The 13,166-nt window shown below is 39.6% G+C and overlaps 1 protein-coding gene across 1 annotated transcript; it reads right to left on the bottom strand.

Moving 5' to 3' along the window:
* Window positions 1-1,842: 1,842 nt before the first annotated feature.
* Window positions 1,843-12,891, bottom strand: cp (ceruloplasmin). The gene is made up of 24 exons (XM_068707737.1): window positions 12,591-12,891; window positions 11,446-11,690; window positions 11,153-11,365; window positions 10,503-10,676; window positions 10,336-10,427; window positions 9,224-9,386; window positions 8,965-9,103; window positions 8,639-8,778; window positions 7,863-8,003; window positions 7,701-7,745; window positions 7,393-7,607; window positions 6,956-7,112; window positions 6,639-6,851; window positions 6,120-6,324; window positions 5,033-5,172; window positions 4,774-4,902; window positions 4,405-4,511; window positions 4,218-4,273; window positions 3,985-4,056; window positions 3,328-3,419; window positions 3,076-3,215; window positions 2,919-2,975; window positions 2,356-2,461; window positions 1,843-2,248 (listed from the first exon to the last, which is right to left on the bottom strand). Exons 1-24 carry the CDS (start codon window positions 12,749-12,751, stop codon window positions 2,223-2,225), a joined length of 3,228 nt encoding a protein of 1,075 aa, XP_068563838.1. The 5' UTR covers window positions 12,752-12,891; the 3' UTR covers window positions 1,843-2,222.
* Window positions 12,892-13,166: the final 275 nt, after the last annotated feature.

A 13,166-nucleotide genomic window follows, 5' to 3' on the forward strand; every position in this document is an offset into this window, starting at 1 on the left:
GTTGCTAGCATTACTTTCATACTTATTATTTTGTTCTTTTCAAATCTGAATTGCAGCTTTAAATTGTCTCCATCAATCAGACAGCTGTATCTCCTTCAGCAGGCTTAAAAAGCAACATATTATGGCACCATAGTTGAGTGAGAGTATCAGGCAAAGTTTTACCAGTTGAATATGACAGAACTCTTTGAACATCATTGAGTTTCAGTACAGGTTTAGATCAGAGCTGGCATTATTGGTCACATTTCATGGTCTGAATCTTTTAAATTCCATTTCCTAGTCAGCTAATGGAGCACTGCAGGTGGCTGCTTAGACACTGATCTGAACTCAGTTCAGTGAGTGTGTGAGCTTTTACATTTTTGGTATGTGTGTGTTTGGTGATGATAGCTAATCCTCACAATATCAGATCCCTTTGAACAATGAAAAGGGGCGAACTCAAAATAAAGTGGCTCCTCACAGGCCTGTCAAACTTCATATTTATTTAAATATATTTGAGGCTTTTATCTGAGTCTGGGACATTCTAAAATGATTCATAGCATATTCAATTTTTTTGATTAATTTCCAGGATCCTAGACTGCCTTGTCGAGCACTTTCATTGTGACACTAGACTCCAGGAATCATAGACACCGCTCACAGGATTTGTAGGACACGTGGCACTCAGATGTGTATGAGAGATTGGAGCGATTCAATTTCTCATCAGTACTTGCAGACTAACTGCTCCTAATTGATCCCCTCTCAAAGGTTCCTCTGTAGGACACTGACAAGCTCAAAGGCGTATAGTTGCATCACCTTGAAAACTCAGAGGTGGATCCAAACTGCCTAGTTCGCAGTGACATCAGCTGGATGAAAAGAGGAACTGTCAGTTCCTTTTCTAAATTGCTTCCTTAGTTTCATCTAAACATATTGGTCAAGTCAAGCGGAACATGTGTTACTTCTGCATCCCTCCAGTGCACTTAAAGTTTTATTGTGTATATTGTTTGTAGAAAGTCAGATGATCACTCTGCATTAAACAGACCAGCAGTTACAGACAGACACGTGTCAGCAACATTTGAGCTGCTTCACACTGGTCTGTAGCTGTAGAGATGCAGTCTTGACTGCTAATGTTGCTAATTATGTATTAAAGTGATATTACTGCCATCCACTGGTGGGTCACACTGAACCCTTGCTTGTGTCAAAGTATGAACAAGTTAATATCCTGATTGCAGGCTTTCATGTACATGCTTGTGAAACCTAACCATGACTAATGTCATTAGGCTAACATTAGTTTAAGTCCATAGTTTTGTCTTTTAACCCTCCCAAGCATGAGACCTCGAGAGAACATTTACTGCATGCTTTTTCAGTAAATGTTGTTCAGCCCACTAGGGTTTTTGAGTTTTTGAGTAATAATGTTGGAATGAAAAAAATATATATTTTTTTTATTTTTACAAATACTATTTTGATGCTATTATTACAAAAAAGCCCACAACAACATAACTAGCCTATTAAATAGGCCGTATTTGCTGGGTTGCCAATCACCCTAATAGCTAATTACTTCCATCTTAAATTCATTAGGGAAAGTTGGAAAGACTATTCAGGTATTTAGGGAATAACCTACAACATAATTGAAAAAAAAGAAATATTTTCTTTTAAGTGTAGCTCTGAAAGCTTAGCAATTTCTGTGTGAGTGTATGAACACAATGATTGGTTGCGATGCAATGGGCACCAGCTAAAATCATGCCCAAGGCATCAAATTGTTCAGGGAACATTACATCCCTACCTCACTGTAATCACTCAGAGGCTCTTCCAAAGGATACATGTTTCCCCTAGTGATGTGTTAGCTGAGTTACATCGCTGAAGACAACAATGTTCACTTGTGTTACAAATGATTTTATTTCCGCACACAGTGCAATGACAGTGTACTCTAAGGCTACAGTGCCCCCTGCTGCCCGACTGCTGTCATTACATGCCACACATAACAGTTATATAAAACTATTCATTCATTTTACATTTTTATTTATTCTTACATCGTCATTTACTTCGTCATTTGGGAAAATATCAAAGCAGATAGACAATTTTAAAAATGCACATTTTATTATATATGAATTGTGATGTGTATTCTGAGATGTAATTATCTGCACAAGTAACCGTTCACATTAAGATGATTTTATGAAGAGCGTTTAATGAATTGGTTGCTGAAATAAAATTTAAGCTCATCTCTGCTGTCTTCTATACTTTTTCTCAACTGTTCAGCCAAAGATTCCCTTCTTCTTTGCTGTTGACGTGAAACAAACATGTCACTCTTTGCACAGCATACTCATTATTTCGCATTAGTATTTAACCTAGCCTGAATTCATGTCCCTGCCCAATTAGTTTCCTTACCTTTCTCAGTAACAGTATACATCGCCTCCATGCCACCTTTAATGTGGTCAGTGACGTGACAGTGGAGCAGCCAGGAACCAGGATACTGAGGACGCATCTTTACAGTCTGAACAAGGAGAGGATGGAAACGTCAAGTGAGTCACAAGTTTCATTTTTATTCATGTTTGACAGCACTGAGCCAACTGAGTCTAGTTTTCCTGTAACTAACTGATGCAAAATGTTCTCATTTAACATTTTAAAGTTTTATATATTTATTTGCTGTTAAAGATGGTAGGATTGGCAAAGGTACACTTATATCATATATGCAGCAACACAATTAAAACAATACTTTTACCTGATTTCCTGTCTTAAAAGTGAGCAAAAAAAATATTTTAAGATAATCTGTATTCCTTATTAATTTTGTAACCTGTTTTAAGAAAATATATTTTGATATATTTTACAATCCAATGGATGATGAAAAATAACCTTTTCAAACACTGATCCCTTGAAGTTTCAGTAACGTGTAAATCTAATAAGACAAATAAAATCAGTTGATTCCATGTCAGGATGTTTTGAGGTTTTACCTGAAAGGTTGCTGGAAACAGCTCATACACATCAGTACGATGAGGACCTCCACCCAGCTGGCGAGAAAGAGCAAAAAATAGTTGGAATTTGTCTGTATTAGTTTGTGTAATGTGTGATTGTGTAGGCATGTCTTGCAGGTTTGTTTGTCTTGTATACCTTATATTCCACACTGTGTCCATGCCAGTGTGCGGTGTGTATGTCCACATCATTGCCCATTCCCATCAGGTACCAGTAAACCTTATCACCCACCTCCATGTTTAAACCGTTCAGATTTCCATACATATAACCATTAATGGCTGCATACACAGAAAAGCACACAAACAAACATATTGGAAAGACATTAAGGACATTTTGTTAGACATCTAAAGTAATCGGTCAAAATGATGCCGTTTATTTTCTTTATCTCACCATGCATCTTGTTGCTCTCTATAAAGGTTTCATCATCCTTCAAGTTTGTGCGAGGGTTCCTGATGTGGGTCCTGATATTTTCGTCCAGATACCTGGAATAATAATAATAATAATAATAATAATAATAATAATAATAACAGTAATAGTTTGCCAAATATAGTATAGTAAATAAACAGAAGATTATCTGCCTGGCATTGCTGCAGAAAGATATGAACAGCATAGACAGTGATGTACAATATACTCGGAGAGTGTGTTTTATGTAACCAAACCATATAAATGAGGACTAGGAGTATGAGGTAGGACCCGGTAAAATTGCCAATAAACTTCACTGTTGAACCATCTACTGATGAAATTCTCTAAATGGAAAATGTTGACATTAAAGTCTGTGGATTATCCTGATGATCTGTGAGAGGGTTTACAGAAAGTAAGTATTTCAAATTTATAGTGTTATTTACCACAATTAAAAGTACAATCAATTCCATTGGTGGCGGCATTCATTTCAGACAATTTCAAAACCTCAGAATATAAAACCAAAAACAACATTTTCCTTGTTAGATACCATGAAGTAAATAGACAAAATCTGTTTTGCATTTAAATGTCCTAACTACTAAAGGTCTAAAAAGTTAATATTTAGTTTTAAGGTTAGACTCTACTTACCAACTTTCATTCTCATCAAAAACCAGAAAAAGCAGCGCAAACTCTTCTACTTCCTTTTTCACACCAAGACTCCTGAAAGAAACACAGTTTATAAAGCTGTAAATTAGCACTCTATAAAATACTTTATAATATTGTTTTGTGATGCAGAACAAAAATGTATTCCTGCCTCATCATACCTTGAAAACACACAAGCACACTGTATATGCTGCATGAAATGATGCAGAGATGCTCACCTGCCCCAGCTACGGCGACAGATCACCAACGGACCAATCAGACCGCTGTACAGGTCCTGTTAGGCAGGGAGGCGAGGAAAGTGTGTGAATGCCTGTGCGTGTGTGTGTGCGTGTGTGTGTGTGTGTGTGTGTGTGTGTGTGTGTGTGTGTGTGTGTGTGTGTGTGTGTGTGAGTTAGTGTAGCGTACCTTGGTAACATCAGCAGTGGAGTAGTATGCTGACACAGAGCACTCCTCCTGCTCTGTGGTTGGTCCTGTATTCTTTGTAACATACCAGTAGTAGGAGTGAGTCTCACCTAGGAAATACATTTTTCTAGGTATTGAATCCCATACTATGTGAAGAAAACTAAAGTTACACAGTTTATTAGAGCTGAGTGAAGGGAAAGATAGTCCTGAGGGCAACCAATAAAGAGTCCTTTTGATATTCTCAGAAAATTAAAGCCATAGGGCGCTTTAATTGTTACACAATAATAATGAAACAAATCTACAATTAAAATGTCGCATTCTGGGATTAATTCCAATATTTCTTGATGATCTGCAAGCAGGTAGAGACACTACCTGGTTGGGTGAGATGAACATCCGGGATTTCTGTCTTGACTCCATGGGCGTGGATGGAATAAGGCCTGGACGCCATGTTTTTGAAAACCACCGTCACCTTGTCTCCCACATCAGCATGAATCATTGGACCTGGAAGACAGGAAAGTGTTGTGATTACAAGACCAATCAAGCTGGAACATGAATCCATAATGTTTCATACATAGTATTTGTGGCTTTAATATTCCAATCACAGTTTGTGCATTTCTGCTGCCCTGCCTACCCATAATGCCGAGGTGTTCTGTACCAGCTGTTCTTTCCACTTGCTTGGTGAATTTGTTATTGGTGAACTGGCGGTAGACCACTTTCTTGTAACGGGAGCCTATAAACCCACCCTGCTGGTCCAGGAAGACAGAAGCGGGGCTGTGGAGGGAGCGAGACAGGCTTATTTTGCAGAGGATTAAATTAGAGTGTTTGTCATGTTGTGTGTGTTTACCACATGTGGATGTGTTTGAGCATGAATCTGTGTTTTACTGTTTGGTTATCAAAAGATACAAAACACTGAAGACAACAAAAAAAATTAGATGCGTTATTTCATCTTGACATAAATAACTGAGCAGAGTTCAATAAAATAGTAAGGAGAGAAGTTTTTAAAAAGCTAGATTTAAAGGATAAGACTGGTGGTATTCTACTGTATATTTTTCTTATTGTCAACAAAGCAACAATGTGTTAGTCCATCTCTCAGCCCCTTTGGTTCCTTCTCAAAACCTTTAATAAACAGGTCGCCAATAAAAATTCTCATTTTCAAAAGGTTCCATTTTCTACAACAGCTGGGAATTTTAGAAAACGTTACTTAAACAGGTGTAGACAGAGAACTTGTTGGGCACTATTTTGAATCCATGTTTTGTGCTCAGCTGCATGCCGGTGTGTGGGACTGACTCAAAAATAAAGTACAGTGTTCTTAGTCAGATCAATTTTATTACTGGTTTTGGTCTTTTCCTGACATTTATGGACAATAAGAAATATTCAGAGAATCAACATTTATCGTATCCTTCAAGTTTTATACAATGTTTATATAATAAAATAAACTGCATGAATGTTAATATAGGCAGTGCATGGTTTCCGCTGTCATCAATCTTTGGAGGCCAATTTTGCAACTGTCCGCAGAAGTCCAGGTATTTTTTAAGCAACTGTTTTCATGCAGTAAATGTGCAGGGGGCGATATTTTTTTCCTAAGATGGCAAAGTCATGACCCGCCCTACTCTACCCTAACCCCAACCAACCTTTCTCCTCATACACAGGCAGAGTAGGTTGGGTCATGACTTTGACATCTTAGGGGGAAAAAAATTGGTGTGCAGGTGGTATTGTACCTCTCCTGACCGCGGAACATCTCAGCCTCCCAGGTGCGGTTTGGAGAGTAGTCCCAGTCCATCTCCATGGCAGCGATGTAGTAGGTTTTTGAGTGGAGCATAGTCTCACTCTGACGTTGAAACATGCTGCACTTCGCTACCGTGTAGTTGGCTCTCATCCCACCACGGTAATGGTTCACTGTGGCTGACACCACTTCAAACTGACCTGAAACAAACACAATCATCATATGTACAGAAATACACAATGTACACGTTAGGCTCAATAATTATCCCAGACACTTGGTGTTTGAAATCATTGGGTCTCTCACACACTTACACACACACACACACACACACACACACACACACACACACACACACACACACACACACACACAGAAATGTTCTATTCTCATTCTGTTTGAATTGTGTTGTGTGATCAAAACAAAAGTTTTCCCAAATACAACAATGTCACTGAAGCTTCTCACAAGTAAAAAGTACAATCATGTGTGCGTGAGAGAGAGACAAAGTGATGTATACCCATGCTGTCTGGCTCCATAGTGACAGTGTGTGAGATATGAGGGAAGATGCTGATGGTGTCTCGTCTGTTCTGGCGGTAGATGAAGCGGTTTCCCTGGAAGTAAAGGCTGATGATGTCCGTCTCTGAACCCAGTCCTGACACATGCCATGTTACCGTATCCCCCTTACACATGGTCAGGCCTGGGAGGTTCCTATACACAAAGCCATTGATTGCTAAAAGAGAAAGACACAGAAACAAAACCTACAGTGATTAGCTCAAAAATGATAAAATCATAAAGGGAAAAAGTGATCAGTGTGTGAGTGTGTGTCCTACACACCGTGCATCTTGTTGCTTTCAATAAAGCCCTCGTCCTCCTTGTTAAAAGCAGGCTTCGTGGGAGCAGTGGTTAGGGACTTAATGTTGTCATCCAGATACCAGCTCAGGTTCTCGTCAAACACAGTGGCCATGAGGTGGAACTCTTTGTTATAGTTTTTCTATATGAGGAGAAGAGAGACGGAAGAGGAGGAAAGGTGTCTAATTGTGATTTCATCGATACATTTCAGTCATTTCAGTTTTCTGTGTCCCTCTGTAGCAGACCTCTACTGCAGACCTCTATTGAAGCTGTCCTCCAGCCTTCTTGCTCCAAGCCAGATATGTATCAGATTTAGGTCCAAATATACTGCAAATATCCCCCGAATCACAACTGGAAACACCAGATCCAATGGGATGTGACCTGATCAAACATTAGTTTAGTTTCTGACGCTCTCTTCTTACTTGTATTCCTTTTTTCAGTGATCCAGGACGACAGATAAGGAGCGGTCCAACCAGTCCAGAGTGGGTGTCTTTAACAGGGTCCACTCCAGAGTAGTACAGATAGGTCAGACAGTCAGCCTCCCCTTGGACTGGACCAGCACCCAATGGCACCGTCCATTCATAGGTGTGCAACGTCTCAGGTCTGACCAGAGCAGCTGGGGGAGGGGTCACCACTCCTAAATGTAATAAAAGAAAGAGGAATATTATAATGATGATATTGCAAATGCATGCTAATTTAGACTGGCACTGTAATAATCCAGGTAGCTCACTTGGTTCCCTCTTCAACTCCCGCAGTTTCTTTGCTGTATGGGACTCTGAGGAGGATAAGAAGTGTATGGCAGGAAAGACAGAGACATAAAACAAGATAAGAAAGTGTCTAATGTATAATCTAGTACATTGATAACAGTGTGAGTGCATGTGCTTGTATTAACCTTCCAATACATTGTGATAGAGCGTCCCATCCTGTTCTATACTGTACTGAACACCATGAGGCTGTATACTGTAAGGCCGGCTGGCTTTGTTCTTAAACACCACCTTGATAGTGTCCTTCTCTTCAGCTCGCAGCACAGGACCTGGAGACATGGACGGACACAAATAGACACACAAGCACAAATTTAGGACAAAGGACCATTAGATGACATTATGTTGGGAGGTATCTCATTATGTTAACAAGATCCTGCCGACATATTTCAAACATTAGTGTTGAAACTGGCAAACTGTTAAGTAGGACATAAAGTCTGTCCAAAATATGAACAAATACATTTAATGCCTTCAACAATAACAAGGCTAGATGGTCAGAAGATTTTAAAAGAAAGCTGTTTCCCTGTTTTCAGTCATTGCAACCCAAATTGTTGTTTGTTTTAAACAAGCAATTTGAAAATGTTTAGGAAGTTGTGATGAATAAAAAATGAAAAAGTAATCTATAGATTAGTCAATGATGAAAATCAATGATGAAATCAATGATGAAATCAATGATGAAATCAATGATGAAAATAACTGTTAGTTACAGTCCAGTGGCAAGTTTTAACCTGAAAGGGAAGAAAGACATATAATAATATACTTAGTTACATACCATACTATCAATATATAGCATTTTTCATTTAGTAACAAGCATGTTTGGCTGTACTAATTTGAGTTTATTTGTGCCTCCAGAGCATCTCTGACTCTGAAAAAAAAGTGCGACCAACCCCTGCCCAGCCTGGATTACCCAGAATTCCAAGGTGTTGCTCCTCTGGGCTGCGTAGCATCTTTGTTGTGAAGGTAATGTCCGTGTATTCCACATAGCGAACCTTCTTATAGCGGCTTCCAATACGGTTTTGACTTCTAGTTACAAACATATCTGCTTCACTATACACACACACACACACACACACACACACACACACACACACACATACATACAGTACAAATTATTAACAGGTCTCTTACAGAATCATGAAGATTAGCCTGGACAATTTATGTAAGAGTGTTTGTGTGTGTGTGTGTGTGTGTATGTGTTTGCGTGCATGCATGCGTGCGTGTACAGTAACCAACCCATCAGTAGGCGGTGTAGGAGCGTAGTCCCAGACCTCCTCTTCAGCAGCAATGAAGAACGGTCTGAGCTCACCGTGTGGCCGGGGCTTGTGGACGTTGGGGAAACACTTCTTGATCTCAAATAGCGCCTGCATTCCAGCTAGACAAAACCACAAAACAAAAACTCACACTCAAATACTAAACAAATTAATTAATTATCCAACTGGGTGACAAAAGGTCTTGCTTGAATCCAAATTAAGAATTAAGGAAGTCAGCTCACCCATCAAATGGTCATTGACAGTGCACGTCAGCAGCCAGTGTCCAGGATTGTCAGCTACCATTTCAGCTGTAGTGCTGGAGGCGGGGAAAAGACTGACTGTGTCTGTGTGGTGGTTCTGAGTGGTCAGGATCTGGCCATGGAAATGAACTGAATGCATGTCCACCTGTTGTAGATAAAATACATTTAAACTGGGTTAAGACCAGGTGCTTGCTGCTAACTCCAAGACATGACGTGGGCTATTGTAAGTCCAGTTTAGCAGCCCTGCAAAAAAGTAACACATGTTCACAAATTTAGTTTTTTCAACAAACTGTCAACAGAGGCCAGATGCAATTGTAAAGGTGGAACAGTGACAGTTACTGTTCAGACTTTCAGCAACAAAATGAGAACTAGAACTGCCTGCACTCAATTTGACAATAAATATGAGTCCTATTACAGGTACTTGGTATTGTTAGTATAAATTAACATATTGTCAATATAGGCCCACTCAGGCTGACAAAGCTTTCCAAATACACTTAGCTTCTTCTAAATGTACTCAAAAAGACTAAACAGACAATGACTGCAAAAGGTAGTACTACTCAGTAGAAAGCAGATCTCTGCAAGGTGGGTCTGCTACGACCACTGCTGTATTGTGTGATTGAATGAAAACACCCCAAAATGGTTTAGAGCAGTGAGTGACAAGTCAGTAGGCAGTCAATGGCAGTATAAAATAGTTGTGAAAGTTGTTTGGAGAAAGTGTGAGTCATCGCAACCACAAGAGGCTCTTGAGCATGCAGCCATGGGCACCCAAAATATTATTATGTTTGCTGCAGCAGAATGCGAGATTAGCCGAGGGGAGACACAGAGGTGCACACTCACTCACTCACTTATTCAAGGGTGCACACACGTGCACACACGCGACCAAATGACATGATCATCGTGGCAAATATGATAATGTAAAATTAACAATGATTAAAGAATTAGTTGCATATTTTGAACTTTGGTTGGTTATGTGCCCCAATTAAGACTTTTTTTAGTGATAATAATAATACCATTAATATTAGTAATAGCAATAATAATAAAACTATTAACAACAATAATAATAATGATGATGATATTAAAAATCCAATATTTACCTCATTGCCTAGGCCAATCATATGCCAGTGGATCTTGTTGCCTTGGCACATGCTCAGTCCAGGTAGGTTACCATACAGAAAACCATTTATACCTGCAATTAAATCAGTGTTAAAGGTATTTGTATGTGTATGTATATGGGTATGCGTACCTGGATACTACCACTCACCGTGCATTTTGTTGCTCTCAATGAAATCTTCATCCTCCTTCAGGCCACTGGGAGAATTTGTAATGTGCGTCCTGATGTTGTCGTCCAGGTACCAGCTGAAGTTCTCATCTGACACCATGAAGAGCAGAGCGTACAGATAGTCTCCTGAGCTGTCTCCATGTAGGTCCAGAGTTCCTACAGAGGAGTGGAGAGTGGACATTTTAGGATTACGTGCATTAAAGTACTGAAGGGGAAACCTACAGTACTTAAGTGCCCCTACAAAACTATTTTCTCAATAAACTTCTTACTATTTTAGATGCTGGTTTTTGGTATTGCCACAGCTGATCTCACAGATTTGACTAGAATCCAGCAATATTTTTGATAGTTTAACTTGTGGTGAAACAATTAGCTCAAAAAATGGAAAGGTTGATAGCAAGAAGTTAAATGAGGAAAAAGTTGTTTGGGCCTTACAGTAGGTTTCCCATTCAGAATATACAACAGAGAGTACAGAAAGTACAACATTTCCCTCTGAAATGTAATGGAGTGGAAGTAGCCGATATAGTAGCAGAAAATGAAAACTAAAGCACAAGTACCTGAAAATATTAGAGCACTTAAATAAATGTACTAAAGTTCAATCACCAGATACTATGAGTTTAAAAAGGTTCCAGTACCTCTCTTACAGACAATGAGGGGTCCCATCAGTCCTGAGTTGATGTCTTTTGGTGTGTTAACGTGGGAGTGGTAGAATCTGGTCATGCAGTTGCTGTCCTCTGATGTTGGGCTGTGGCTCTCTGGGAGGGTCCACTCATATATTACTGTTGTACCAGTTGCCACTGAGTCGTCACGCTTCAGCTCTGGACCAGTACCGTCTGGGTAACGGGCTCCTGAAGAGACAGATACAAGCACACAAAGTCACACATCTATCAGCCTGCTAAGCCTGGCCATCAATTAATTAATCCCTCACCCTCATTGCCCTTGCTGTAGTTCAGTCCATGTGGGTGGATGCTGTAAGGTCTGTTTGCCGTGTTCTTCAGGTGTACAATTACTGTGTCTCCCTCCTCGGCCATCAACAGGGGTCCTAGGTAGCCCAGCCACTCTGCCTTCATCACCTCTGTCCTGTAGGTGGTGTCGCTGTACTGCTTATACACAGCCTTCTTGTAGATGGAGCCAATACGCTGGGGGCCTTTCTTTAAAAAGACAGAGGCTTCTCTACAGAGAGAGAGAACAAGGATTATTATGGGTTACAGTTAAAATATTCCAAAAACCTGTGATTGGCTAAAGCTACTGAAAAAACACAATAATCACAATGGAGTTGCTTAAAACTAAATCTAGTCTCTTGCTGATTAGGCCTTTTCACATCAGACATTTTGATATGTGATTTTAGGGAAAGCAGAGGTGTTACTCATAACATTAACGATGGCTCTGAACTAATCAAGTTTCCCAGTAAGTCATGACAGTGAGTCAGCATGTACAACAGGCCTTTTTTACCCACAAACACTGCTTATGATCTGACATGGTTTTAACCACAAATGGTCTTCCTAGATTATTTAGATAAATATACTACACAATTTATTACTGAGATTAATTATGATTTTGTATTTTTCAAAAACGCAATATTGTGTTGTGTTTAGTTTTGTTGTTTTTGTACCTGCTGAATTCTGAATGTACTGTATGTGCATACATGTGTGAATAAAGGAAGGAATATATAAATTGTATTAAGCGTACAGTTTTTTGTTTTGTTTTGTTTTTTTAAAGCATGCTGACCAGAGAGGTTAAAAAGTACAAATAAATAGTTCAAATGAAACATAAGTAATTGGTTAAAATGGGTAAAAGTAAAAATATAAAAGGCATTTTGCACAGAAAGAATATCAAATATAAAGAATCACTCTCCAAAGGACACTATGCACTACACGGTGACACTGAATTTTTCTTTGATAAACAGATGGAATAAGTGTTAAAGTAAGGCTATTTTAAAGGGAGGCCATTACAGGAAAGATAGTATTTTTTCTTGGTACGAATGAGGAGTCTTGCTGCTGTATTTTGGACCAACTTTCGGACGGCTGCCTGGACTGACTCATAATCAAGGCAATATACTAAGTATGTACTCACTCATCGTCCTGCAGTGTGCGGTTTTGAATGATGTTCATCCCGCTTGGGGCGTAGTTCCAAGACACCTCCTCTATCCTGAGGAAGTACTCTCTCCTCATCCCAGACGCACATACTGCTGCACAACACAGCAGCAACACTTCCCTTAACCCCAGTCGCTGCATTTTGAAGATATAGCGCTGGCACTACCACTGATAACCTGCCAAGGAGGATGATGAGTCTTTAATTCTGTTCAGCAATCCAGAGGATGATAATGATGAAGACAAGCAGTGCAGACAACTGACAGCTGTAAGTCAGTCTGTCTGAGAGACTTTAGACCCTCTGTGTGTCTTTATACTACCTAACCCGACTACTGGGAACAGCTAAGCAGGGCAAAGGGGTCGACTTTGAGCCAACCTATCACAGAGGTAAGGCACAGCCTTTTTGATCAAAAGGTTACAGTTGCATAAGAACAGAACATGTTCTTCTTTGCAACGTCCACATTTGATGACCCAACCACAAAGAGTTCAGATTTAAGTTGCATTTACATCAGACTTTATGCAGAATATCTCATATTCGTCAGAAAATAGAAAGCCAGAT

The sequence above is a fragment of the Cebidichthys violaceus genome, unplaced genomic scaffold (genome assembly GCF_023349555.1).
Source record: "Cebidichthys violaceus isolate CVI_PGR_0920_01 unplaced genomic scaffold, fCebVio1.0.p SCAF_13, whole genome shotgun sequence".
NCBI classification, from domain to species: Eukaryota; Metazoa; Chordata; class Actinopteri; order Perciformes; family Stichaeidae; genus Cebidichthys; species Cebidichthys violaceus.